The sequence below is a fragment of the Channa argus genome, chromosome 9 (assembly GCF_033026475.1).
Source record: "Channa argus isolate prfri chromosome 9, Channa argus male v1.0, whole genome shotgun sequence".
NCBI lineage: Eukaryota > Metazoa > Chordata > Actinopteri > Anabantiformes > Channidae > Channa > Channa argus.
In genome coordinates this window covers 4,103,465-4,130,716 of record NC_090205.1, presented here as the reverse complement: position 1 = coordinate 4,130,716, position 27,252 = coordinate 4,103,465, and the positions used below count along the sequence as shown (strand labels likewise).

At 42.0% G+C, this 27,252-nt stretch overlaps 3 protein-coding genes across 8 annotated transcripts; 2 read left to right on the top strand and 1 right to left on the bottom strand.

The window, feature by feature from the left end:
* The first annotated feature begins 495 nt into the window (after positions 1–495).
* Positions 496–8,425, top strand: rab5b (RAB5B, member RAS oncogene family). Its single transcript, XM_067514973.1, is given in 9 exon segments — positions 496–534; positions 537–613; positions 2,734–2,803; positions 2,806–2,877; positions 2,879–3,044; positions 3,635–3,786; positions 3,943–4,065; positions 6,033–6,126; positions 6,317–8,425. Coding segments are annotated over 9 exon segments (909 nt in total). The 3' UTR covers positions 6,433–8,425.
* Positions 8,426–8,520: 95 nt separating this feature from the next.
* dbr1 (debranching RNA lariats 1) lies at positions 8,521–15,430 on the bottom strand. 4 transcript variants are annotated; one of them, XM_067514970.1, is made up of 10 exons: positions 15,313–15,430; positions 14,876–14,972; positions 11,526–11,751; positions 11,308–11,432; positions 11,140–11,220; positions 10,970–11,055; positions 10,642–10,866; positions 10,421–10,498; positions 10,177–10,322; positions 8,521–9,899 (listed from the first exon to the last, which is right to left on the bottom strand). In XM_067514970.1, exons 3-10 carry the CDS (start codon positions 11,720–11,722, stop codon positions 9,158–9,160), a joined length of 1,680 nt encoding a protein of 559 aa, XP_067371071.1. In that variant the 5' UTR covers positions 11,723–11,751; positions 14,876–14,972; positions 15,313–15,430; the 3' UTR covers positions 8,521–9,157. The 4 variants fall into 4 exon arrangements, with proteins under 4 accessions (XP_067371071.1, XP_067371072.1, XP_067371070.1 ...); XM_067514971.1 differs by lacking the exons at positions 14,876–14,972; positions 15,313–15,430 and adding an exon at positions 13,102–13,241; XM_067514969.1 differs by lacking the exons at positions 14,876–14,972; positions 15,313–15,430 and adding an exon at positions 12,719–12,874.
* armc8 (armadillo repeat containing 8) lies at positions 13,146–26,724 on the top strand. 3 transcript variants are annotated; one of them, XM_067514966.1, is made up of 22 exons: positions 13,146–13,398; positions 15,337–15,413; positions 16,519–16,590; positions 16,978–17,120; positions 17,221–17,318; positions 17,427–17,519; positions 17,618–17,698; positions 17,794–17,869; positions 17,949–18,039; positions 18,141–18,201; positions 18,301–18,501; positions 19,992–20,087; positions 20,192–20,274; positions 20,896–20,977; positions 21,079–21,165; positions 21,901–21,993; positions 22,246–22,395; positions 23,851–23,946; positions 24,216–24,311; positions 24,467–24,539; positions 25,180–25,273; positions 25,350–26,724. In XM_067514966.1, the coding sequence occupies exons 1-22, from the start codon at positions 13,354–13,356 to the stop codon at positions 25,381–25,383; spliced, it is 2,022 nt and encodes a 673-aa protein (XP_067371067.1). In that variant the 5' UTR covers positions 13,146–13,353; the 3' UTR covers positions 25,384–26,724. The 3 variants fall into 3 exon arrangements, with proteins under 3 accessions (XP_067371067.1, XP_067371068.1, XP_067371069.1); XM_067514967.1 differs by lacking the exon at positions 13,146–13,398 and adding an exon at positions 13,425–13,459; XM_067514968.1 differs by lacking the exon at positions 13,146–13,398 and adding an exon at positions 14,950–15,068.
* Positions 26,725–27,252: the final 528 nt, after the last annotated feature.

Here is a 27,252-nt window from a genome sequence, read left to right as displayed (position 1 = left end):
TAGAGTCTGAATATCATTTGCCAACAGTGTGTTTACCTGGTGATTCGGGCAGGAATATGATTTTTTTTTTTTCTTTTAAAGGAAAAGGGGTCCTTTGAAGCTGCAGGGCCCAGATTTGTGTGTCACACTACTGGGTTCCAGTTTCAGACAAGGGTACAGTTTGTCAGTCAGGTCTGGAATCATAGCGTACACTCCCCGAGGGCAATCTTAGTTCTGATGTCCATCTATAAACCAGCTCATAATTCAAACATAAGCACGTTCCTTATACTTCCCGAACTTGCTTAATAACCTTCGCGTTTTTAAGTTTTCTCTACAATCCAAGTAATTTGTTTTCAGTTGTTTGTAAAATGTAATGTTACACTACAAAGGGAAACTGCTGATCAAGATTTCGGCTTGCTTAATGTTGCTATATCCCACACGCGTAGGCCGGTTCTAGGCTCGGATTGTGTTCGTCCGTCAGTTCTGGCAGCATCGGTATGGGAATGCGGCTTGACAATGCGGCACTCAGCGCGCATGCGCCCATTTACAGGAAGTGTGTGAACGTTTTCTTCAACCAGCTGATGTCAACAGTCAAACCTGCGATACCTGCGCTGTTTTACCGGCAATATACACGGTAAATATTTGAATGGTGTCCCCCCTTGTGTGGACATGTTAACTAGACAAAGGTGACGCGCTTGTGTTTTTACCCGGGCGTCGAAACGTGAAGCCTTAATACCGTTTTGTGTCGTCCGATCTGAGCGGTGTCCCGTTAGCACATAACGCTAGATAAGAGCTGGTGATCTGATAACGGTTATTATGGGAGTAACCTGACAGTGAAGATATTCAGGAGCTGTCCTCTGTCCACATAGGCCTCTGTGTCACTGATGTGAGTTTTCAGCGAGGTTTCCTGTGAGTAGTTTGCTGCAGTGTTGTCTGTGAGCTGGGACACACCAATGTGAGGCGCAGCCTCTCTGTCAGTGTCTGCTGGTAGAGAGGCTTTGTTTTCATACATAGGCTTGATATAAGAAATCCAGAAGCCATTAAGTGCTGGTGAAGTATTGTTGCTGCAGTTCAATTGTATGTCTTTGCTTTCACATCAAGCCTCTTGATTCTCACCCACCACTGGGTCTTACAGGACAGGTTCGCAGTTTTTCCAAGTGTTTCTTAAAACAGCAGTCAGGTGACAGTATAAGCAATGAAACGTTGTAGGCTTGCTGTAAATATTCCTCTTTTTCATACTAGCCTTGAAAAAGTTGCATTGTAAAGTGCAGGTGATGCAAGACAGTCCTCATTTTGTGCAATAAAAAATGTCTCCATACCTGAAACTAAAAATCAGACAGTCTGGAGGTAATCAAATCAGTTAGGTATCTTCTGGCGTTACTTTTATTCATTTTTCTAGGACATTGCTTGTCTGCTGATGCGTATTGGGAAGATAATTAATTTGCTGTGAAAGCAGATATAACTTTCACAGGGAATGTAATTTCTCTAACTCGGACAGCTAGTGCCTGAAATAAACCTTAGAATGCAATTTCTCACAAATCAAGACTGAGCGTAGAGAATCCCTTTGCTAACATGTTTTAAATGTAAGTGATTGGGGACCTTGTTTTGTGCAAAATGTATTAAAATGTGTAAAAAGAAAAATTAGGTAGAACCATAGATGCACAGTTTTCTAAGAGAATTATTTTTTTTGTTACCATCCCACTATCCAGGAAAGGAAGAAATAGGGAATTTTGTGATAAAGCTTCTGAAAAATCTCCTGCAGATTTTCTCGCTAAGACTGTAATATTGATTAAACATTTCGGTTGCCTGGATCTTCATCAGGTGGGATTTTCCTCCAAAAAGGTTTTCAGCTGACATTTTCCTCCAACACACCTGTAGTGTGTTCAGGTGTGCAGAGACCTTGCTTGCTTTTTGAGGACATCAGAAGCTTTTTAGTCATTTATTTGGGGAGATATCCTCTTTTTTTTTCTAACTGATAAAGCCTGAAATAAGTCTAGAATAGAACAGAACCTTAATTGTTATCAGTGTCTTTCTTAAGGACACACCTGGTGGGTGGGTGGGCTGGGATTTGATCTGGGAGAATTCTGCATCCCAGCCTGATGCTCTACATATTGATCCATCAGTGTGGATTTTGTGGATTACAAAAGGGACCTTTGAATGACCAGTACAATGACTACAGAAGCAAAAACCTGTTTCAGTGTTGATATGGGCTCAGGACTGAACATTTTTGAGCCTACCCTCAAAACCCGCTAGGACACGTGTTCAACTTGAGCTTGGAAGAACTGATTTTAGGTTTTGTGCTCCCTATAAAAGGAACAACAGTTGAAAGATGTTGCAATCCAGAGTAGCAGCTGATTCAGCCTTTCTCTGTGACATAATCTAGTGTCTGTTTCTGACTCCTGGGGGGGAAAAAGAAGTTGAAATGAACCTGCGTCTTATTTTAATTAAATAATGTTTAAAACATTCTGCACTCAGGTATTTGCAGTTATACTTCTATAATAATTATGCACTGAAAGAAGTTTTTGTTGCATTGAGAAAAAAAGAAAAGTACACAGTCTACACAGTAGACAATCAAGACTCGAAGTTTCTTGACATGTCAGAGCTCCACCCTCCCTTATTTACCCTACATCTTTAGACATTATGGATCACTGAGAGAGATGCATGTTGACTGGAGAAGAAAAGAAAAGTGCACATGGGATAAAACGTGATGCAGTCTTGTACCAAAATAAAAAACCTTTCACCTTTTTCACACAGATCAAACAAGGACAGAAAAGAGGTCAATACATCAGCAGTCTGTCTGGGAGGTAGCAGAAGTGACTGATAACCCAGAAACACCTGTCTCCACTTCAGGAAGGAGGCCCAGTCCCCCAGCCGGCCGCCGTCTCCTACGCAGGTCGGTATGAACTCCAGAGGGAGCGGAGGCCGCTCCAACGGCACATTACCACAGACCAAGATCTGCCAGTTTAAGCTGGTGCTGCTTGGTGACATGGCCGTGGGCAAGTCCAGCCTGGTGCTACGGTTCGTCAAGGGTCAGTTTGATGAGTTCCAGGAGACAACAATCGGAGGTGAGGGCTAGAAATGTGAATACAGTAAGTGAATGTACATGCGCTGCTTAAAGTGCTATTATGATCATCTTTATCATTTTGAATATTTCTTAATGGAAAACTATTCTGTTCCACCCATTCATTTGTAAGGATTTGATGCTTTTCTTCATATGTAAAATGTAGTGGAGTAGAAGCATAAAATAGAAAGACTCAACTTAAGTGAAGTAAAAATACCTCACAGTTGGGGAGGATGACCTGGCTAAAGAGCCATATCACAGTTTCTTAATCACAGTTAATGAACCTCTATCTGAGCTTCAGTCTTTAAATGTGCTGTAGAGAGAATTAAGTAGAAAAAGCCAGTGGAGCAATGGATTTGTCCAATCAGCAGAACAGAAGATTGTAAAGATTGCAATCAGCAGTGGGACAACATTAACAATTTAAATTACCTGTGTAAATAAAATGAAAGCTTGTGGACGCTAAGAATTTATTGTGATATAAAATTGTCAACATCCACAAAATGTACCCAGTTACTTTCCATCACTAGAAAAGGTGAAGGACTTGGGCTTTTATTAGCGTCTTTTCACCGGTCGTTTGGGTTTTTCTATGTCCAGCTGCATTCTTGGCTCAGTCTGTGTGTCTAGATGATACCACAGTGAAGTTTGAGATCTGGGACACCGCAGGACAAGAGCGATACCACAGCCTGGCTCCCATGTATTACCGCGGCGCTCAGGCTGCTATCGTCGTCTTTGACATCACCAAGCCGGTACAGTGTAAATGTTCATTAAGTACTGCAGAAGTGCAGCAAACTAACTGATGACTACATTAATATTGATGAATGATTCATGCACAGCACCCATGTTTTCTGTCAGTTCACCTGTTATTTATATCCGTGTCTGACCTTGGCGCTGTGTTTGTTTAGGAAACATTTGAGAGAGCCAAGGCCTGGGTGAAGGAGCTGCAAAGGCAGGCCAGTCCTAACATTGTTATTGCCTTGGCTGGGAACAAGGCTGACCTGGCAGAAAAAAGACTAGTAGAGTACGAGGTAATACACTCCAGCCCACAATGTCGTTTTTTGGACCATATCCTAAACTGAGTCATCAATCACTAGCTCTCTGAAGCTGAATGTTAATCATTGCTGATGACAGGTTTATTGCGTGTTATAAGCAAAGTCTGACCCACTTCAGAATTGGGAGGAAGAACTTTTGAATAATTATTTTGTTATCGTTATGAGCTCTGAACTCAACTAAGGCTGTTAAATATCTCTGATGCTTACATAGCAACGCTTATAGATGAAGACAATAGCCATCTTTTGTTTTCATAAAAGATTGTAAGTGTGATAAACATCTTGTGTAATAAATTAAAGTAGTATTTTAAGGATAGTGGCAGCAGCATGCAAGAGTTTGCAGGGTAACGGCATCGTCCTGTGTAGACAAAACGATGAAATGTTTGTATTTTGTGTGTGTCTTCAAAGGGGAAACCACCTGTTTTCTATGTAGAAGTTTGATTAGGAAAAACATATGTACTGCCCACACGATGTAGGACAGACTGCTGTCCAACTAAATTTTTAACTCTGGACTGTAATTATCAGACGTCCCTTTAGAGCACAGATAGGATTTGGGGAAAAATAAGAGGGTTGCACTCTTGTGAAATGCACACATCTTGTCTTCTTGTACTTTAGATCATGCTTGAAATGAAATTGGGATGTCTGGAGGTCATCACAAGCACCCTGTAATCTAAAGAAGGCCCAATTTGCAGTGTACAGTGTGCATTTTTACCAGTAGGACACAATGTATGACAGTAAATGGGATCTAATCTAAAGTGAGACACTCCTTTACTGAGGTTTGTCTCTTCTCTTCTTTACATTTTGTTCAATACTGAATGTCAAGAGCATGTAAAAAAACTAGCATATCATGAAATTTGCTGATGATACTGTGATGATATTGTGTTTTACAGCAGTAGAAAAAGGGTCATGGTTCTAAAGCTTTTGTGTCACGGTTCCACAAACAGTCTTTTCTCCATCTTAATGTGAGTAAAACAAATGACGTGACAGTTGACTTCCAAGAAATCTTCCCCTCGTCCTACAATAACTGTCATACGTTCTGAAATTGCCCTGGTGGACAAATACCTTGGGACCAATACCTTGGGACCGTCACTGATAGTAGATAGAAATGTAAAGAACATGCTTGTCTTGGTTTACAGGAAAGCACAACAGTGAAAAATAAATTCTGTCTGTGGATGATAACTTTTTGTAATGTGTGGTATGGAAACATTCGCTTGTCTAGCGTAAACAGACAATAATCTTGTTGCAGTGTCAAGCAGAATCCCCAGAGTATAAGCCAAGTTCAGCTCTCTGACATCTTTAAAAGCATGTGTCCAGAATAACCTGAGGCTGAGACCATCGGGTTTTAGGGTTCGTTTAGGGACCAATGGGATTACAGTTGTTTTGTTTTGTTTTTTAAAAACAGTATCCTGAGGCCTTGGGTCATTGGTATTGTGTGATTGATTTGTCTAATTTCCCAATCTTGATCACAATAGCGATAAAAAATGCACAATTCAGTATTTTTTACACATGGACTAAAAAAAAAAAAAACACAGAGCAACAGCTTAATGCCGTTTGACCCAGCAAAATATTACTATGGTTTGAGTAGCCACAGATTTATGTAGGGCCAGCGTCATTTATGGCGATGGAGGACTCAACTAGTGCTTCTTGCATTTCTTTCCATTGACGTTGTGGTGGAGCCAGTGAAGAGTTGACAACAATTCTTTACACTCTCATACTTAGCACAGGGAGTGGACAGTTTCTACTATGTCAATTTGGCTGCATTCAAATAATGTTTGCCGGTGTTTGCGGTCTTTATGAGTCACCTGCAGCATGTTATTCCTTTTTTGCAGAGGCTAGCTGTCAGGATAAACAATACTTACTTTCAGCTTCAGGCCTTTTAGGCGTTTGTCATTCTTAAGTTACCGCTGATGATTCATTAATATTTGTTTCTGTGCAATATGTAACAGGAAGCCCAGACATATGCTGAAGACACTGGTCTGCTTTTCATGGAGACGTCTGCTAAGACGGCCATGAACGTTAACGAGCTCTTCCTGGCCATAGGTGAGTACTGACTGATGAATAATAAAGTTAGTTTTAGTGATAAATGGACCCAAGAAAATGAGCAACAATCCTCAATCCTCAAAAATGGTCTTGGTTGATTGACATAATCTAAAACTCTCCAATTATAAACGTATGAATGTAGAAAAACATCCGGCACATGTAAATATCTGACCTGTTTTTGTAAATGTAGCAAAAAAGATGCCAAAAACAGACACCCAAAACCCGACACATGCAGCGCGACACCGGGGAGTCAACCTCCAGGATCCAGATGCTCAGTCTTCCCGAGCCTGCTGCGGTGGAAACTAGACCTCTCCGCAACTCGCACCAGTATTTCACCATCTACACTACCACAGCCCTTCAACCATCCTGTCTCCTTCAGCCAACCTACAGGGGTGAGCCCGATGTGGGGAAACCCGCTATCCACTCACCCTCCTCCCCTCCATTCATCTTCCTGTCCAAGCAGACAGAAATTCCAAGGAGAGAAAAAGAGAGCAAGCAGAGACAGAGAGGAAAGACACAATGTTTGACATCGGTGTCTTTTGGCCACCAACTGAGATTTTTGCATTTGGAAATCATAAAGAGAGGTATAGTGAAGACTGAGCTTGAGAGGGGGAAATAAAGAATTTGGAAGACAGTGGCAAACCTGTTGTAGTACTTAGCACTAATTTTCCGTTGTTTTCACTCTGCCTTGCAACATTCAGTCACAGGCCTGTGTGATTGTGCAAAATTGCCTCAACTGAGCAGCACATGCTGGCGAGTGCCAAGACAGGAAGGGAGGAGGGGGCCTAGGTATGAAATAATGACCCCAACGGTAAAGTTGTGGCTGCTTTCTTGCTTGCTTTACCTTGTCTTTGTCCTAGTCCTAAAGCGATCAAATCCTGCTGTGAATAATGCCACATACTCTACCCTGTAATCCAATAATTCACATTCTCCTTCTGTCCTGCCTGACCTTCCCTGGTGTCACCAACACCATCCGAAACAGATAACACCCACGGCACAGTTTGTTTTGATGAGAATGATTGAAAAGATTTTACATTATGTTTCTTATAGATAAATTTGTCCCAATACTTGATTCAAATATTGCAGAGGTTTTGGTTTTACTGTGATGCTGAGTGGTCATAGGGACAATGTTAAGCTTCAAAGGCCGTAGCAACAGTATACATTTGGTATGGTAACTAATTTCATGTGCAGAGAAGAACACGTTCCTCAAACCCAAACAAAGTACAAATACAAACCCCTTTTTAGAGTTTGTCATTCTGTAGTTATTAAAGCGAATCTAAGCTCAGCCTAGATTATCATCATCAGATCATCCAGGTCAAAAATGTCCTAAAGGTGCGGCTTCAGTAGCATCTGGAATTATTTGAGGTTCTTAACATTTCTAACTGAACTAGAGGTTAGAGCCTCGAGCAAGTCCAGTTGCCACTAACTAGCATCTTTAGGACCACAAGCATCAGACAGAATATGCTGGGGGTCTTGTAGAGGGATATTTAGGGACAGAATGAAGGGCAGGAAGAGAAGACAAAATGAGATTTGTAAGAAACTTGATCACGCCCTGTAGGGGGAAATCTGCCCGTCTTGTGTTTGTGTCTCATCTGTCCTTTGTCTTAATCAACTCTGTTGTTGAAAATGAAATCATAGTGATCTTAACTGGTTTTATTTGATTGATTTATCTTAATATGATGCTCTTAAATCAGAGTTGTGTGCTTGGTTAAAGAAAATGAAGAAAGAATTGATAAACACACAAAAGGAAAAAGAAGTGCCTATTCCCAGTTTACTTTCTCTGTGAATCACGTTTGGGGCTTTTTGAAGTGTGTGCTTTGTTGGCAAAGTGCAGGACAAACCATTTATCTGACACTAGCTATACAGGTCATGGTTATCCCAAAGGTGCTGTTCGGTAGCAACTGAACTTGTTTGAAGTTGTTGAGGACATTTCACCTGTCATCCACGAGGGTTCATCAGTTCTAAATGACTGGCTTGCAGAGGCAGGCATACAAACTGTGGAGTTATGGGATTGTGGATGTATCGACAGGCAAATCCAATTACCACTGAACAACACCTTTGGAACGTTTCTATGACGCTGGCTTAAAGCAGAACCCAATAACCTGGCACCCTCTCATTAGAATACTGCATTGGCTCATTGTATGGATGTAAGGAGATATTGTCATATGCACTGTATGTTAAGTATTATTGTCTTAATTTCAATGAAAGTGTATGTGGACTTTAGCACACTTGTGAACATGGAATGGATTGTTTAAAAAGGATTCTAATCAATGTTATAAATCTGTGTGATTTAAACAAATATTTGTGTCCTGAAAATCTTTTGTTCTGCTTTATTTTCAGATTCACAACCAGACACACACACATTAAGGCACTTTGATATTAAAAAAATATATAGAGTGAACTAATTACTGGTATCAAAATGAGACTGCTTAATATAAATAAAATTAAAATGCTATGATTTGTGAATCAAAATGGTAGAAAGACAACATTTTCTATGCTTAAGCTGAGAAATTGGATGAGTTTAGCACCTGGATTCTGTGAACGGCCAATGGCGACTGCAGAAAGCTGCTTCCTTCCTTCTACTTGCCTCGAGTAAGTGAAACAACAACGTTAACAGCTACAATTTTATTAATCCCCCTTTGCCAGGTAGCTGTAAAATAGTGTATTTATTTAAAAAAAAAGATCTTTTAGGTTTCCAGCCTCACTTCTATTGTCTTGAAGTTACATATACAAAACGTTAAGCACAGAACTCAAAAATCTGTTCTCCAAAATGTTCCTGCATTGATTAAAATACTTAAAATATTAAAAAGAATTAAAATGTATATAAAAAGGTGATAATATTTCTTCAAAGAAACATTTTTTTTGGCTTTAATAGCCTTTCTGTAAAAACTGAATCTAGATACTAATGGTCTTGTGTACAGTCTGTTTTGGGGGCATTGGAATCTGTATAAAAGGCCGACACATTTAAGTCAAAATTTGTAAATTAATATAAACTAATGGAGAATAAATGACCGTGTCCTTAATCTGACCTCTAATCCTCACCCTCCTCATCATCTACTGCTGTGTAGATGACTTGGTTCCTGCGTTTGATTATGGGAGTCGTACCTCTGCTGCCAGGAGTCTCACTCTCACCGCTGGTACGTTTTAAGATGCGCGCGGTAGTGGTATCCTCATCACCACCCTCGCAGAGTCTTTCTGCTCCACACTGAGAGCGGGCTACTGCTGCTGGGGTGGAGTGGGAGGGAGGTGGCAAGTTCATCAGACGGGACAGAGGATTGGGTGAGACATCAGATATTGGCTCTGGCAGAACCATTCGACCCGGGGTGTGGACGTCTGAGCACTCGTCACCCTTCACTGCTGCGTCTGATTTGCCGTCCTCCTCTTCCTCCCACTCATCCTCTATGGTGATTTCATCAGGATTAAAGGAACTTGACAGTCCCGATGTGTCGGTCGGATACTCGCTGGGCTCCTCTGCACTTCCTACACTATCTCCATCTTCATCCTCTGGCTCCTCCTCCCTCCCTACACTTTCCTGAACCCTGCGCAGTTCATCATGTCCCTGTCCCACCTGTGCATATATGTCAGTGAGACCTAACATGGCACAGAGCTCTGTTGTCTGGGGGTTGGTGGTGTAGCTGGGGGCAGTATAAGGCTGGGGATTGCTGGGGTCATAGGCTGGGACAGTCTGGCTGAAGTTTACGGGAACAGAAAGTTCACCATTGAGATCTTCCATCACCTGCATCATAGCTGCTTCTGAAGCACTGAAGTCCCACCTGATGGGTACAGACAATCCATATTCAGAATCCAGAATCCATATTCAAATCTTCAGAAGCCAAACAGCTTCATAATGGTTTTATTATTTTCTCACAATTTATTAAATACAAAGTAGGATCATTTGAAATAAAGGCAATTTTTATTTTCCATTTGCTGCAGGGATTGTATTTACTCATTTTCACTTCAGCAATCATTATATCATAGATATTTAACTTACCACAAATGGTGACGAGGGCAAACTTAGGCATAAAACTGGGTGTGTGATTATCTGTATACCGTTCATGCAGGCCATTATTTTCAGGGGGGTTCCACGGATGAGGGTTGGTTCTTTGTAGACTGTTGGTTGCCTTCAGAATAGCAAGCCACTCTGGATCATACTCAAGACCATCAGATGAACCTGGTCTCTCTGGAACATCCACAATCTATACAGCAAGTGTACAAATTGTTGCTTAGAACGAACAATGACCTCATCCACTTTAAGCTAGACTGGTGCCTTTGTATTAACAAAACGTGCTCTCACCTGTAAGAATTCCCTATAGGGCAGACATTTATCCAGAGACAGGAATTTGGTTACACGCGGAGACGCATTACCTTTAGGCTAAAAACAAGAAAATTAACCACATAATTAACGTATGCAGTATAATATATAGAATATTACATAGACACCCAGAATTATTAAAATCTGAAACTAAGCACAGGTAATACTAATTTAGCTAGTTACAGAAAAACAACCACTCTTACCTGATGTTGCATGACGGCAGCGAATTTCACATGAAGATGAGCAGAGAACCAGTAGCTGGGCTGGAGGTGAGCGAGGAGCTCCTCAGCAGCAGGACTTCCCAGAGAGTTAGACTCCACTTCCTGACGCAGGAACTTTTTCTTCTGCAACAGTTCCTCGGTACTGCCATAGTAGTAGATTCCGCGAGGCCAGTCGTGGCTCAAGAAAATGTCCATGGGCATCTGGATCTTAATAGAAAGAAATAAAATGAATAAACGTCCAATGTTTGGATAAATGAGTAAGACATCATTTGAGCTGTGTGCAGTAGAAAAAGTTACAATCTACGTTTACCTGTTTTAGTTTGAATACTTCGATATTTCTAATGTGGTATGCACTTCGAAGTGTTTCAGAGTTGTATGGAGGGAATTCATGGTGACCTTAGAGACCAAAAAAACTCTTGTAAAGAAACTACAAAACCCAAATTACTTTAGGTAATTAGATAGTTGAACTAAAACACTCACCTCTTCTGTAATCACGTGATTTGAAGATTCCAGATAAACCACCGATTCTAATCCCTTTGTAACGAACAACACCAGCATAACCTAAAAACATATGGTCAAGATAAAGCCAAACGTTAGTACACAGGACAGTAAACAGAATAACTACATCTGCTTTTTGCTGGTTTCTACCCAGATAATAAATGTTGGGTGCCACCCAGCCTCCATAAGGCAGCTCCTGCAGGTGGTTGGATGCCTCATGGTTGCCTCCGATAAAGATGGTCAGGACTGGAGCCTTTTTCTCTCCGGAGTAGTATCTGTAACAGAGACAGTAGTATAAAAGTTTTAAATCTTCATACTCCTATCGGGCTGTTTTTTTTTTAAAATCATGAATAAAAAACCCAACTAACTTGTAAAAGGTCTGCATCGTTCTGTACTTGGCTGGCACTGCCATGCACTTCATGTCCCCCTCATTTCGCACTGCTTGGAAGTCTCCACAGCAAAGCAACAGGTCCACTTTTACCCCTTCTTTCTTCTCCAGGTAGCTGATTGTCTCGTAGATCTTGTCTAGTTCACCATGGCAACAGCCTTCAACTGCAATCTTCATCTTGCACAAACAGGTAAGACGCAGATTTCCTGAGAAAAATCAAATTCGCAGCAAGGTTGGGTTTGTATTCCATCCCAACTCAAGAGCTGTCAGCCTCTACACAGAGATCATTTCTGACCCTAACTTCAAACTCTTCGTACCTTCAGTAACAGATTGGAAACAATCAATTAGCTGATTCCATGCTTTCAAATGACACAGTTTTCTGCTTTTTCATAGCAGTCATATCATTGTAAACTTAATATTTGTAGGTTTTTGGACTAGTGGTAGGACCAAAAACAAGACACTTGAGGACCTCATACTTGCTTACCAGTCCTTTTACAGAATAAACAAACAAAAAAAAAATCCACGAATCCAAACAAAATAAAATAAAAGTATTAATCAGATTACCAAACAGTTGCTAAAACTATCAGTCTTGACATGGCAGTTAGCTGTTGTGACAATTGGGCTGAATGTCTAAGGTTATACACTGATCGTGCACAACATTATGACCAACTGTTCAATCTAAAGCGATCCAACACAGGGGCTCAGCCAGGAATTCTTCTTTTACAAGGTTGCAATTTCCCAGTTTTAAGGCTGAAACTCTCATAAAGGTGATAATTCTACTATGTTTATTATTGAGGTCATAATGGGTAGTGGAGCCGTACTGGAGTGCATTATAAGAAGAGGCCCCCTTATTCATTTTTAAATTCTGTGGCCAAAACATTAGAACCACCTCTTCCTAGAATGCACGGCTCCACTTAGTCCAAATAGTAACTTTATCAGGAAATGCTGTTACTTCCACATGATGTGGGTATCGACAAGTTCTTTCCTGTATTGTGTCTATTCTGTGTAGCTGGCTCCAGTTACAATGCAGACATCGCTAAATCAACTTTCAAAAATTGACAACAAACCACAGCGTGCAGCAGCTAGCTAGTCGTGTGGACACCATAACGTTACATCGCGCTGAATCGACCAGACAACACATTTCCCTAACAAGCAAACAGAACGAGCACTTACAGCGATGAATAGATAACAGAGGAACGTGGATGCCCGGTTGTATGCGCCAAAAGCTACAAATTATTCCTACAAATCATGTTTAGGATACAGATTCGCCAACACACAACAGATGAAATTTCCCACCTCGCGTCTGCAGCCAAAGCGCATGCGCGCTACGTCACAAACGTAAGTCTGCGTCAGCAGATTCCATTTAGAAATTGTGCGACGCATTTTAAGTTTATGTATTATTTGGTGTGATTATGAAGACGATTTGCATTGGCCACACGATGTGCATTTTATTACGGTTATATATGTTTTTATTATATAGTTTGAATGAATGCAGTTAATTTAGCGAAAGTACCGCATACACACATCAGTACGTCACATTTATAAACAAAATTTACCTCACTGACAATCCCCCTGTCTGTCAGACAGCTTGCCAAGTTAGCGGTAGTGTTCTCTGTTGTATTTCTGCTGCTAGTGATCACAACCGCACCTACAGAAGAACTTAGTGAGCGGCTTTAATCTTAACGCTAGTAAGGAGCTGCGTGATTAAGCTGCAGTTACTTTTTAAACACCACTCACAGCTGCTCTGGGGGGGGCGGAGTGTCTGCAAAGTGGTGCGCCGATTGGGGCGCTCAGTCGGTGGAAGAGAGATGTCGTGCTTGTTGGAGGCCCCACTCCGCATCAGTGTGCTATCTGTGAGTGTCACTCTCATGGTTTCAGACAGGCTGCCACATGTGCATTGCGCTCGCTCCAGCTGTGAGTGGGTAATATAATATGATCCGCAACACGAAGCTAGCAGCGGCAAAACCCAAGGGTCCTGCTTCTGTTAGCCTGCAAGCTAACTTAGAGGCTTTGCAACATGTAGCACGGTAACGTTAGCGGCGTGTCTACGTAGCTGTCGATGAGGACCGTTTGTATCCGAAGCTCCCCGGTATTATGGGCGCCCGTTCGGCGAATGAAGGACACCGAATCAAACGAACCTTGCTGTCACTGTCACTAGGAATGAGTTAGCAGCTAGCTCCTAACTGCTAGAGCGCTGTCAGTAACGGTTTGGTGCTCATAAACCGCATTAACAGACCCCATAAGTGACAATGGAAAACAGGTCGCAAGAATGAGAATTTCGGCTCCATACACTCAGCAGTGTTCTGTACCAATAATTGCTCATTATTACGTCGTAAAGATAACTAACGTTCCAAGTAAACGTTAGCTAAGCATTAGCATACGGTTACGCTAAGGAAGCTAACGTTAACTCACTGGCTGCATACTTCTTGATTAGTTAATAAGGGAAAAGTCAATGTGAAAAATATAACGCAAACTCTACAAACGTGTATTATTGTCTAGATCGGTTTGGCACGTGACAATGGCTGCCAGGTGCAAGTAGTTGGCCAAAGTTAAGCTTAGCTTAGTTTAGACGAGTGTGTTGGGGATTGCAATAGTGAAACGCCCCCACGTCCGTTAGGTTACGAAGAGACACACTATAATATGTTAGCGAGAGTTTATGTGTCTATCTTTACCTGTTTGAATATTTTGTTGAGGTGTCTGTTAATCATAATGGTGTGATGCTCCCAAACGTCAGTTACATATTAACAAGGCAAGTTGTTGTCTCAAGAAAGCCTTGAGATCAGAAAGAATTTTTACTTTCTTTTTTTTCTGTGATTGTAATGGGAACTGGGATTGTCAAACTCTTAAAAAGTATTTCAACAGGGCTGGTTCAATAATGTTTTGCCCACCCTATTTAAAATGAATCCGGTGCCCAAAACATTAGAACCACCTCCTCTTATGATCCACTCCACTAGTGACCAGATTGACCTCAATAAAAAACACCTAGTAGAACTATCACCTTTCTTGGAGTCAGAGGATTTGCTGTGGAGACCCCTGAAAGGCAAACGCCAAAAGGAAAAGGAGAACTCTCCCCTTTTTCTGACAGTTTTAACCAAAAAACAGAATTATAACACTGTAAAAGAAGAACTCCTGGCAGAGCCACTGTGATGGTTTGCATTAAATTGCACAGGTGGTCATAATGTTATGCCTGATCTGTGTATGTGTCTGTGAGCTGTCTGTTGCTGTGCAATGGTGAACAAACACATTTACCCTCTACTGTAATAATAAAACGTATCTCAGTGTTGATCTCTGAAACAATTGCTATGTTACAGTACAGAATGTGCTCAGCACCTTGTCAGCAGCTCGTTGGCACCAAAAGGCAACAGTGTTGTCAGCTCGGCGAGCTTTACTTCTCTGGGATGGGTCATGTGGAAAGTTCTGGTTAAAGCTGTCATGGATATAAGCAAAGTTTCTTGGTGTCAAATGGAGCCATATACAACCGCTTTTAAAGGATTATGCCATGGATGTTTCAGTGTGCATGACTGTGGCTTTGTCAGAGTTGGCAAGCAATTTATAACCCTTTTTTTTTAAGCAAAATGATGAATGATCTTTTATTATTGCCATTAGCTCCTAATTTTATAATATTGATGCTTGATATTCTTCAGCTAGAAATAATTCTGCAAACGTATTTCGACTGGCTCTTTCCGTCAGCTTTACAGCTCTAGCTTGTTGTTAAATTGAGCTACAAATCTGAACACTGGTGTTTTCTGTATATTGTTGCAACTAACCTTTCTGTCGTTGTTGTCACGTAGGAAGTCACTGCCACTAGTCGCCATTATGTTGACAGATTGTTCGACCCCGACCCACAGAAAGTGCTGCAGGGAGTCATGTAAGTCCAGCACCATTTAATGTCTGCTCTGTTTGTATGTTGCATTCCCTGGTGCAGCAAGGAGAGGACATGTGGTCTTTTGAGTAAATAGTACTGAAGAACATCCTGTGGTGAAACACACTGGTGAAATCAAGCCTACGTTCTTCCAGGAATCATGCTGCTCGTGCTCAGTTGCCTTTTCACAGGTTGTTGATCATCAAAGTTGGAATATCACAAAAAGAACTTGTTCTGTTCATGATCATTTATGGTGGTGTTCTTGTAAGACCTCTGTGTTTACATGCACAGGCTTTAATGTGACAGACCATTTCAGAATGCATTTCACTTTTCTGTGTGATTTCGTTCCTCTCTCTCTGTCCCGCTTTCTCGACTGCGGTGACCTGGACTCAGACTATTTAGCAGTTATTTTTAACTTCTGAGGAGACTAGCTCTGGTTACGGAGTGCGCCGCTTCACTAACCCAGCACCTGACTGACTTGACCGCCTGTTACAGCTGTACTTTTCCACTAGCCGCTCACCTGCTATGTGATATCATCTGGGGCACTTCCAGAGCAGAGGAAATGCTGCATGGGAAAAAAAATGCACCGAATACAAACAAACAAGCTCAGAATGTGTCCGCTTAATGGAAACCTTCTGCAGTTCATCTTTGAAATGTTGACCTGGCTGACCGCTTGCCTGTCTGGTGTGTTTATAGCTTAGCAGATGCATGCTGCCCTCATAGGTCTCTGAAGAGTCTGATGACTTTTAGCTAGGTATATGTCAGAACCTAAGAAAGGTTTCTTACATCCCATTGCTTCCCACAAAAGACTATGGACTATATACTTGGGTTGGCCACTCAAGATATATTTGCCAAATCCATTTTTGTAATATGTCCAAGTCCACTCCATCAATGACCAAATCATTAGAGGACTGTTCTCCTCATATACATATCTATATCAGTTTGTACTGAGCAGGTAAACTGGGGGACTTTACACGACAGGCTGTAAACTAATCTGAACCATTTAGACTCTTAAACCTTTGTTATTGACAGTGGAGTCCTTTTTTTCATTGTTGCCCCAAATACATTACCAAAGTGTCAGTCAGGTGTGTGTGTGTGTGTGTCTTCACAGTGACATGAAGAATGCCGTCATAGGAAACAACAAGCAGAAGGCCAATCTGATTGTTCTTGGAGCTGTGCCCAGGTATGTCTGCACACCTTCCTTCCAACTCATCCTTTCTTTCTACTCCCCCTTTCTGACATGGTGTTAAAACATAAGGTGTTTATGTGCGGTGAACGGAACATAAATTCAGTCTATATTACTCTCTTGCTCCTCCTGTTCTCTCCCCATGCTCTTGTGCGTGTTGAACGCTCCACTTCCAAAGTCTCCCCAACTGCTGTGGTCGACCGTGGCCATCTCTGGCACGGAATTCACTCGTTTCCCCGTTTTGCATAAGTTTAGATTCTTCATATTTCACTCTTAGTGGAAATGAAAGAATGAATGAAAGTCACATAGTATATGCTACTAGCATCTTCACTGCAACACAGTGTAGGGTGCATCTGTTACAGTGTGTTGGTTCTTTGCCTCCAGGTTACTGTACCTGCTCCAGCAGAGCTCGTCCAGTCTGGAGCTGCGGACCGAGTGTGCTGTAGTGCTGGGCAGTCTTGCCATGGGCACTGAGAATAACATCAAGTCCCTGGTGGACTGTCACATCATCCCTGCCCTTCTTCAAGGTTGGGACACACGTACACAAATACTTACTGCATAGCACAACACATCTAGCGACTAAAAGAGACACTGACCTAAGGGGTACGTGTGTTTTTGTGCGTGCAGGTCTCCTGTGTCCAGACCTGATCTTTATTGAAGCTTGTCTTCGATGTCTGAGAACTGTCTTCATCAGTCCTGTCACCCCTGTGCAGCTGCTCTATACTGTATGTTGTCACGCACAGGTTCTGATTAAAGCCGAACTCTTCAAACTAGCAAGCATTGCATGACACTTGTTGGTTGATATTATGTGTATTTTGAATTTGTGTTTTTAGGACCCCACTTTGATTCCTCACCTCATGTCTCTACTGAGCCGCTCACAGAGAACCCAGGAGTACATCACACAGATCTTCTCCCACTGTTGTAAGGTATTTGCTGGTATTTGGTCGCACACAGACACGATGGAGTGAATCACAGCTGTAGCCAAACAGAGATTCATTGTTGACTGGAGGTTTATTGTCTCTAGACCCCAGAGCATCAGACAGTTCTTTTCAACCATGGTGCCATCCAGAACATCGCTCCTCTGCTTATCTCGTCGTCTTATAAGGTAGATGGCTGTGTAGGTATATATGTTTATCCAGAGGTATGATTGTACCTTTAGCACTCAAGTTACCTTCTTCCTCTTCATCATTGGCTCCCTAGGTCCGGATGCAGGCCTTAAAGTGTTTCTCAGTCCTGGCCTATGAGAACACTCAAGTCTCCACGACACTAGTGAATGGTGAGGAAATGCTCTCCTTGTTTTCTCTTTCTCTGTTGCTCTCTTCACTGTCCAACCTGTTTCTCACTTTTGTTGCCAGTGCTAGTGGATGGTGAGCTGCTGTCTCAGGTATTTGTCAGAATGATGCAAAGGGATCAACCCATTGAAATGCAGCTAACAGCAGCCAAATGGTGAGTGGTGTAAAACCTTATCAATAATTATTCAGTATTAAAATATAATGTTTGCTGTATAGTTTTTCTTTGAATGAGACCTTTTTCTCCCTGTGTCCCAGTTTAACGTACATGTGTCGAGCAGGTGCCATCAGGACAGACGACAGCTGCATAGTCCTGAAGGTCAGGCTTATCTAACACAGTTGCACCTTTTTTTATTTGTCCGCATTATTGGTGAATTGCGTATTTCTTTATTGAATGTGACCTCCTCTTTTCATCCAGACCCTACCGTGCCTCGTACGGATGTGCAGTAAAGAGCATCTGCTGGAGGAGAGGGTGGAGGGTGCGGAGACGCTGGCCTACCTGATGGAGCCCGACGTGGAGCTGCAAAGGATTGCGAGCACCACTGACCACCTGGTGGCCATGTTGGCTGACTACTTCAAGTACCCCAGCTCTGTGTCCGCCATCACTGATATCAAGAGGGTAGGGCATCAGTGTGTTTACAGGGGAATTTGGTGTCCGTAGGTCTAATTTCACGCTACGATCAGCTCTTCATTGTAAACACACTAGTGACTAACCTCTAGTTCTCATCCATGTGTCTGTGAGTTAATAGTTCATGCAAGTGCAAACATTTAGTAATAGCTTAGTCACAGCTCTGCTTTTTCCACAGCTGTTACGCACTTATGTCTGTAAATTATTATCATTTATGTGCTTCAGCTTCTTCCGTTAGCAAAGCTTGGTGTAAGGTTTAACTTTCAGTCAGTAGCTTTTGTTTTTAGTCGATGTTGATCATCTGTGTAGCAAGTTAATGTCTGCAGGTCTGATCAGCTGTCATTAGCTAACTCTCTGCTCACTAACTCACTGATGTGGGTTTGTGTGTGCGCACCATAGATTGTCTACATAAGGTAAGAGGAATCACTCTAACAACAGAAAATCCGAGTGGACTGAGTCTTTCTGCAGTTCCAACCGAAGCAGATGTCAGCAGGTTTGGCCTGTGGCACATGCAGTCTCCTAGGGTGCAAACTGCAAGAGGGTTTGCTACATGAGAGGCGAGGTTTATTTCTTTTTTGTCCACAGAGACAGTGTGGAAATAGCAACTTTATTTACTGGGCATCATCCGTTGTCAGTACTCGTGGCAATATGCATCGGTGGGTGCATATCAAGGATTCTGTTCTGAACTTCCCATCGGAGCTTGCTGTTCCACATTACACCATGCCGGATTTTTTAGTTATTTATTTATTTTTTGAAGGTTTTAAATCATCTAGATGTAGTTATCTGGACTCAACTTCCACATAACTCAAGCAGAGTGAGATAACATATGCTGTTCTCATATCTGGCTCCTAGTGAAAGTTTTCTTTTCTGATTTCAGTAATCCATCAAGCGTTTTGTTTTTGTTTTTTCGTAGATTTATTTAGACCTGTACATGCACATGATGATGATGATGATGGTGGTGGTGGTGGTACCACCTCCACCTTGTTTTGGTTTACGTGACCTCGTTACTGTAAATCTCATCTACCCTGGATTTTAGCTGTGTAGAGGTTTTTTAGCGCAGAGATTTATCATAGTGAGAGAAAGATGGAACAGAGCTACTTTTCACAGCACAAAGTGTCTGACTTTAACGAGTGCATGGTGCTAACTGACTTATTTAGATCATATTTTAACAGTGCTATCTAATGATCTCACCATCAACCAGCAAATTCACTCGACAACCTTTCCCGTCTTCACATCTACATAGCAGTAAAACCAGCTTTGCACTTCGCTTACCCGAATAAAATAACCAGGTTCCTTATTTACATGACAGTTTAGAAATCAGCTGCTAGAGAAAGCAGATTGTTTCCAACTCAAGTGGTCTGGTCTTCTATCTTGGCTTTGTAAGGCAGAATTGTTGTTTTCTTTATCAGCAACCAACAAATTATGTTCTGTAACTGCTGGCCTTTTGCAGCAGTTCACTTTCTGTGCTCTTTCACTCGCAGCTGGACCATGATCTGAAACATGCACATGAGCTGAGACAAGCTGCTTTCAAACTTTATGCGTCACTTGGCTCTAACGATGAGGACATCCGCAAAAAGGTGACCTTTCCTTTACACTTTCTGTGTACAGTCTAGTTATGTTTCCGTACGTTCTTACGGTCTAACCCATCCCCTCTTTTTTTTAATTTTTATTTTCCCCTCAGATCACAGAGACAGAGAACATGATGGACAGGATAGTCAGTGGCCTCTCAGAATCTAGCATTAAAGTTCGACTGGCAGCTGTCAGGTACAGTATCATCTGCTCTCCTTGTTGTCCTGATGCTTACACCCTTTGAAAAATTAAATCACACCTGAATTACATTCCACAGAAGTAAATGAGCATTTCATCTATAACTGTCTGTACTGCATCATAATTCAATTCAATTCAACTTTATTTATATAGCATCAGTTTACAACAAAGTCATCTCAAGGCAATTTACATAATAAAGGCAAGACTATACAGATATGCAACAACAAATTCCCCTTTAACAAGTCCATAGGCAACAGTGGAGAAGAACAACTCCAGCGGAACTGGGCTCAGGGTGGGCGGCTGTCTGCCTTGACCTGCAGAAAGGGACAAAGTGAGGGAGACAGAGAAGGAGAAGGACAACTAGGGGACAGTCTAAGGCTATAGCAGCATAACTATAACTAACTATAAGCTTTATCAAAGAGGCAGGTTTTAAGCCTAGACTTAAAAGTAGAGAGGGCGTCTGCTTCCTGAATCTGAACTGGGATCTGGTTCCACAGGAGAGGAGCTAAAGGCTCTGCCTCCCATTCTACCTTTGTACCTTTTGCTATAGATATTAACTATTTTATTCCTTCTCCAAGTGTAAAAACGGTTTCTTTTTTTATTTCTTTTTTGGTCCAGATGTCTTCACAGTCTTTCACGATCGGTGCAGCAGCTGAGGACAAGCTTCCACGACCATGCAGTGTGGAAACCACTCATGAAGGTCTGCGATACGTTTTTCCAAAATGCTATTACTACAATGCTCTAAATGGGGTGGGGGGGGGGGGTTACAAATACTGAGAAACGTGTTCCTGTTAAATGCAGCTTTTGCAGAATGCACCAGATGAAGTCCTGGTCATGGCCTCCTCTACACTATGCAATTTACTACTGGAGTTCTCACCCAGCAAAGAGGTACGCTATTTACTTATACACACGTTAGGCTGTTTTCCTGAAAAGGTGTTATAAGTGATGTTGAATCTCTGTTCAAGTAGCACATGATTCAGTGGGGGAAAGGGTCTGATGAAAATGGAGAGGTGTTGTTCTGGCAGCAACAAAAGGGGAACAGGAGAAAAAGCAAGACGGTGATAAGTTGAGCAGTGGAGAGGATGATAATAATGCTGCCAGTGTAGCTGTAGCTGTGGTGAAGAGACAGTTGGATAACAGACCTTCCACTGGTGTCACATTGTTTCTTTGGTTTACTTAGACATTTAACACGAGCTAACGTAGCTAACTAAGTTCGCAGAAGTCAACCTGTTAGCTACTCTTTCTGTAGCAAACTGATGAAAGCTGTGTCCAACTGTCAAACCGTGAATGCTAAGTTATGGAATGTACTATGTATTATTGTGCTATGTGTAGTGTGGTGCATTTTATTGTATTTCCTTTGTACATCTGAAGCACAGTGGTTTTACGTTGCCTAGGGCCCCAACAGACTCTAGGATCCCCACTGTTAGTAGGCAGCTGACACATCTAGACACTTGCTGTTAAACATAGCGGAGCATTTAGCTGAAGAGAGGAGTTACAAACTGTGTATTAGACTCATTAAATGGACAGAAATGGCAAACCAAACCATTGTTAACTCTTTTCTTATGGCTAAAAAACGTCACAGCACGTTCAATATAAAGTGCCTGTTGCTGTGTGTGTCTGCAGCCCATCTTGGAGTCAGGGGTGATCGAATTACTATGCAGTCTGACCCAGAGTGACAGTCCTCCACTGAGGGTCAATGGGATCTGGGCCCTGATGGTAAGAAGATGATCTGTTGTATCGTCTTGTATCACCATCACTCTGGAAAGAACATTGAGTTGTGACTTGGCCTGAATTTCAAGGCCTGTGAATAATACATTTTCCTTCCCTCACTACACTGTAAAACAACAGTCACTATCCAGTGTGAGTGGATATCTACACGTAAAGTTGTGTTTTTGATGTTGTGATCTCTACCTTTTCTTTGACATCCTCACACTCTGACTTATTCTGCCGGCTGATTTGTGTATTAAGAACATGGCGTTCCAGGCAGAGCAGAAGGTGAAGTTGGAGATAGTTCGGTGTTTGGGAACCGAACAGTTGTTCCGCCTGCTGTCGGACCCTGACACCAACGTACTTATGAAGACCCTCGGTTTGCTGCGCAATCTTCTGTCAACACGCCCGGTGAGAGAGTTGAATTATCCTTAAAGAGCGACTTCACCAATTTCTAATTTGCATTATATGGCTTTCATTTAGGGTGTAAATGTACATTAATGCTTTTAACTTCCCTCTGACTTCTCTACATTAAAGTATTCATCTGGTTGTACCTGAAAACTCCTCCAGATGGCGTCACTTGGAGGAGTTTTTCGTCATCAGGAGTTCAGATGAACTCAGATCATCTGAGGGAGCAGGTTGAGCATGATCACAAACCCCATAGTGTAAACATCAAGATGACATCATCTGAACTAAAGGTTCCCCCAAGTGATGTCATCTGGAGGCACTTTTCAGCTAGAAGTAGAGAAATATTTTGATATAGGGAATTCAAAGGGAAGTTTAATGGCATTTATGTGCATTAGACATATTGGTACCTTTCGCACTGTCCAAAGAAAATGAAATAATAGCTTTAAATGAGCAGAATTTACTGATCATTAAGTGTGTTTCAAACTCGGTGAAATAGTTTTCTCACTAATATTTCATCATCAACTTCAGTTTTTTTTTTGGTCTTTTTATAGGTATCTTCTCAGAATCAGTACATTTACTTTCAGTAACCTGGTTACTGAAAAATCAAACTTACATGTACTTTAGTAAACTTGTTACTGCAAATCCATGTGTACTGGCAGCAGATCAGTATTCAGATTTCTCCTCTACGCTGGATGTGTTTCGAAGCGTGAATCACAGATTTTATTATACAGTGACAAAAGATGCTGCTTCCTGGGTTTTAATTTTGACTGTGTCTGTGTCAAATCAGAATGACAGGGCAGTGAAGGAAAGACCGACGAAGCTCCTTTTTTTTTTTTTTTTTTTTTTTTTTTTTTTAGAGCACAATTCTGAATTGAACAAATATGCGATGGAAACAGACTTATTTAGACTAAAATGGCTGAAGGAGGAAGAGGCGGCATTGCTCCATATTTGTTGCTCTTTCTTTCTGCTCATACACACTTAGCCAATGAGAAGCCTGGTCTACCTGAAGAAATCAGGCTTTTAACATGAAGTCAAATGGAAAATGCTGTAATCACTTTATTGAAGGTGTAAATGCAGTGAGTGGAGACAGTGACATCGTTCAAAGCCGTCTCATTATCAGAATTCTAGTGTGTGTGTGCCCCTGTACGGGTTTCAGTGCTAGAACGGGTCCATGCATTCATTAACCCCCCCGTACAGTGTGAAACACACTTTTACGATTCTAGTTAACACTGTCTGAGAGCTGATGTTTGAACTGGACCACAGGCCAGTGAGCGTCTGTAGACTGTGTTGGCTTGTAGGTTGCTTCTTAAACCGTTTTGTCCTGTGGTTACACGTGTCTCATGCTTTCTGTAAGGTATGAATACCCAGCACCCAGTGTGTGTTGAATTTGCATGAATTCTCCACCAGTGTTGAACACACCGTGCATACTGATTCAGTTCTCTCGCTCTCCCTCCTCAGCACATCGACCAGATCATGAGCTCTCACGGGAAGCCGATAATGCAGGCGGTGACGCTCATCCTGGAAGGGGAGCACAGCATAGAGGTCAAAGAACAGGTGAGCGCTCCCTGTGCCGCATGCTTTCCAATATGTTTCATGCAGAATTCATCCTGCAGCTGCATGGAAAAACCCACCCACCCATTGGAGACGAGCTTTAACAATCTGCAATTTGTAGATGAGTGTGATTGTAGGCTTGTCTGCGTAGGGTCCGTCTGTATTCACTCGGACGTGTCCATTTGTAGAGCTAGAAGCACATCAGACCCTTTGTTACAAAGAACAAAGTGCTCGAATGACAGCACTGATCTAACCCTTTTCTAATTTGTCAGACACTGTGCATCTTGGCCAACATCGCCGACGGCAACACAGCCAAGGACCTCATCATGACCAATGACGACATGCTCCAGAAAATCAAATACTACATGGTAATGCGTATAATACCCTCTACTGTTGATCAGATCAAGTACTTGATATTGCTGCAGCAGTAAGGCTACACTGACATCTTCTTGAGGCTTTGACCTGTGTTTGTGTTCTGTTTGTCTTCATTTGTATTCACTCTGACTTTTGCTATATTCCACAGGGGCATTCGAATGTGAAACTGCAGCTTGCTTCCACCTTCTGTGTCTCAAACCTTATCTGGAATGAGGAGGACGGTAAGGGATAAAGAAAGGGGAGAGAAGGATAAGAGCTTTCATGGAATTTGAGGTTTTGCCATGTTAGCTGCAACACTATAGAGCTCAAGGCAGATTCATGTTAGAGCGGATAAAGGGGTCTTGCACTATATCATATCTATACAGAATGCACAGCATGAGCATCAGTCAGAGCTGCTACTCTGATGCTCTGCACGTGAGGCATTTAGGGACGGCACAGAGTGTAGGTCACCTGTGTTTTGGGAGCACTCACTCACCCAGCATTTGTTTTTCCACACACTAAAAATCAAGGTCAAACGTGAGCCGCAGGAAATCGTTAACCCCCCATCGGTCCATAAAATTTTAAAAGTGTAAACAAATTACAGTCTCACCTTTTCCGAGCCCAAGGACCAAAAGTCCAAAACAATATGACAGAGAAGCTGAAAGTCAGGAAAATAATGAAGGTTAGTCAGTTACATAAAGTCTCTGATTAATCACAGTTTCAGCCTCACAGTATTTACACGGCACAGGCGTCTACATACAGCTGTTTCAGACACCATATGCACAGAAGCTGTTTGTCCATCATCATGTGAAGACAGCTTGAGGAGTAAACCTCCTCCAAGCCACCTGCACTGCTCAGCTGACGGATGTGTGTGGTTCTCAGGTTCTCAGGAGCGGCAGGACAAACTGAGGGAGATGGGTTTCGTGGACATGCTGCACAAGCTCACCCACTCCTCTGACCACAACCTCAGTGACAGGTGAGTCACAGCAGCAAATCCTGAACAGCTGGGTCCCTCATAAAACCTGGCTGGACTGACTGTGTGTCTCTCTCAGGGCAAAGACGGCGATGCAGCAGTACCTTGCGTGACTACAGATGGGACAGATCCTCTACTGCCAGCCTAACTAACCATCGCCAGGAGGACACCTGCCATTGGTTCCTTTTCTGTTTAGTTTTTTTCTCGTTTTGATAAATCTTGAGTGGCACCTTTTTACCTTTTTTGGACCAGTGCCTGGCCTCCCTTCCCCTCCCACCCCCGCTGCCCCCCAGCCTCACTTTGAACCTCATCTTGGACATTCTTGAGATCACGGATGTTGGAAAGCCAGCGATTAGGATGGTTTCACTTGTTTTTTCTTCTTTTTTTTTTTCCCCTTTAACAATGAAGTGAAATTTTTCCTTTTGGGACATGAAATGTGTTTTTTTTCTAAGAGTTCAGTGGCCTGACGTTGACACTACCTTGGTGGTTTGGACTCCTGCTTGGGGAGGAAATTGTGGTCTCAGAACAAGGTTTGACACAAGGCTGTTGGACAGCAAAGCTTCCCAGTTTTATTTTTTTAATCGTTAAATAATGATATTAATGTTTCCTTCAGGCGACACAAGCAAGGACACATTTGGAAAAACAAAGACTGCCTATTTTGAAATATTGGGTGTTTTCTTTTTTGTGGATACATACCTCGTAAATATATAAATATATATAAATATAAACATAAATATATATTTTTGGATTTTTATTTTCCCCTGACCCACATCTTGTTTCCATTCACCCTCTCTGAACAGCAGGGTGAACCCGCTGCACTCTTCACTATGTTTCGGACTCTGAACCTGAGGCGAATAAGGAAAAGAAATTCCCCCCGATTTTGTTTTTTTACCTTAACATTCTTGTTCTGCGTGCACTGGAGCCTGTCACTTCTCTCTGACATCCTTATCCCAATGTTTTGTTTTGTTTTTTTTTTCCAGAGCCGATAGCACTCACTCTGACCCGCTTAGTTTCTAATTAACAGGCACGAGCGCACAGAACACCAGAGATTAGAGGATGCGTGTATCCTCACGTCTCTGTTGAATGAGACTCTTGTCTGTCGCTGGTTTTGCAGCCCACTCTTTTTACGTGCGTTTGTCAGAAGCGATAAGTGAAATTCCCCGAGCTCCTGAGTTTTATTTCCTGCGATGTGTTTTGAGAGGCGTGCGAAGACAGAGTAGATGTATGGAATAAAGGAAGAACAATTTGAGGTGAGCTCCTGGAGGGGAGAAGGCACTAAGTGCATCCACAGCAGCAGCAGCAGAGCGCAGTGCTACATGGTGTTTCATTCCCCTCAAATAATTTATTCTCCCATCAGGATACAGCTAGAGTGTTGTTTCCTAGCATTTCAATTTTATTGAAGCTCTGATAGAATGAATGTTACCATTGAAATATATGCAGACCTGAAGAAGGACTCCCTCTGTGTTGTGTCTTATTCCTCCTTGGAGGGAACAGTGGGGCACTTTGAGTTAAAATTGCCTTGGTTCAACTTTAAAACCTGTCCGGACCGAAGCAGAGTCTCTTTAAAGCACAGATATACCTACAGGTGGCAGTTTGTCAGGTGCTCTAAGCTTAAACTAATGCCGTGTAATTTAACTGTGCTGCAGCGTTTCCTCCTTCATGAGGATGATATTATTTCAAAGACGTGTTTCTTCAACTGTTTGAACTTTTTTGGAGGATGTCATTTGTGCAGAGGTGGTTTCATGGACTTTTCTCATGAATAACGCATTATAAGCCTAAAAGTCCGAGTGTGTTTTGTGTTTTTGGAACCTCGTGGATAAAATGGCTTCCAGCATGCAGGAATCAAACAAGCATGAGACGACAGAAAGGTAAGAAATACACTTTTTGTTGTGCAGAGAGAAAAACGGACCAAAAATACCAGTAATTAAAAAGGAACAGTGGTTAAACTCTTATTTAAAAAAAAAAAAAAAAAAAGGGGGGGT

Coding starts and splice junctions, on each gene's coding strand:
- dbr1 (XM_067514970.1), bottom strand. CDS start 11,722: ATGAAGATTGCAGTTGAAGGCTGTTGCCATGGTGAACTAGACAAGATC. Junction 10,867..10,969: donor AAGTATTCAAACTAAAACAG/GTAAACGTAGAT, acceptor CTTTCTATTAAG/ATCCAGATGCCCATGGACAT. Junction 10,323..10,420: donor CCTATAGGGAATTCTTACAG/GTGAGAGCACGT, acceptor CTTGCTGTATAG/ATTGTGGATGTTCCAGAGAG.
- armc8 (XM_067514966.1), top strand. CDS start 13,354: ATGTCGTGCTTGTTGGAGGCCCCACTCCGCATCAGTGTGCTATCT. Junction 20,978..21,078: donor TGTGGAAACCACTCATGAAG/GTCTGCGATACG, acceptor TGTTAAATGCAG/CTTTTGCAGAATGCACCAGA. Junction 21,994..22,245: donor ATGGGATCTGGGCCCTGATG/GTAAGAAGATGA, acceptor TTGTGTATTAAG/AACATGGCGTTCCAGGCAGA.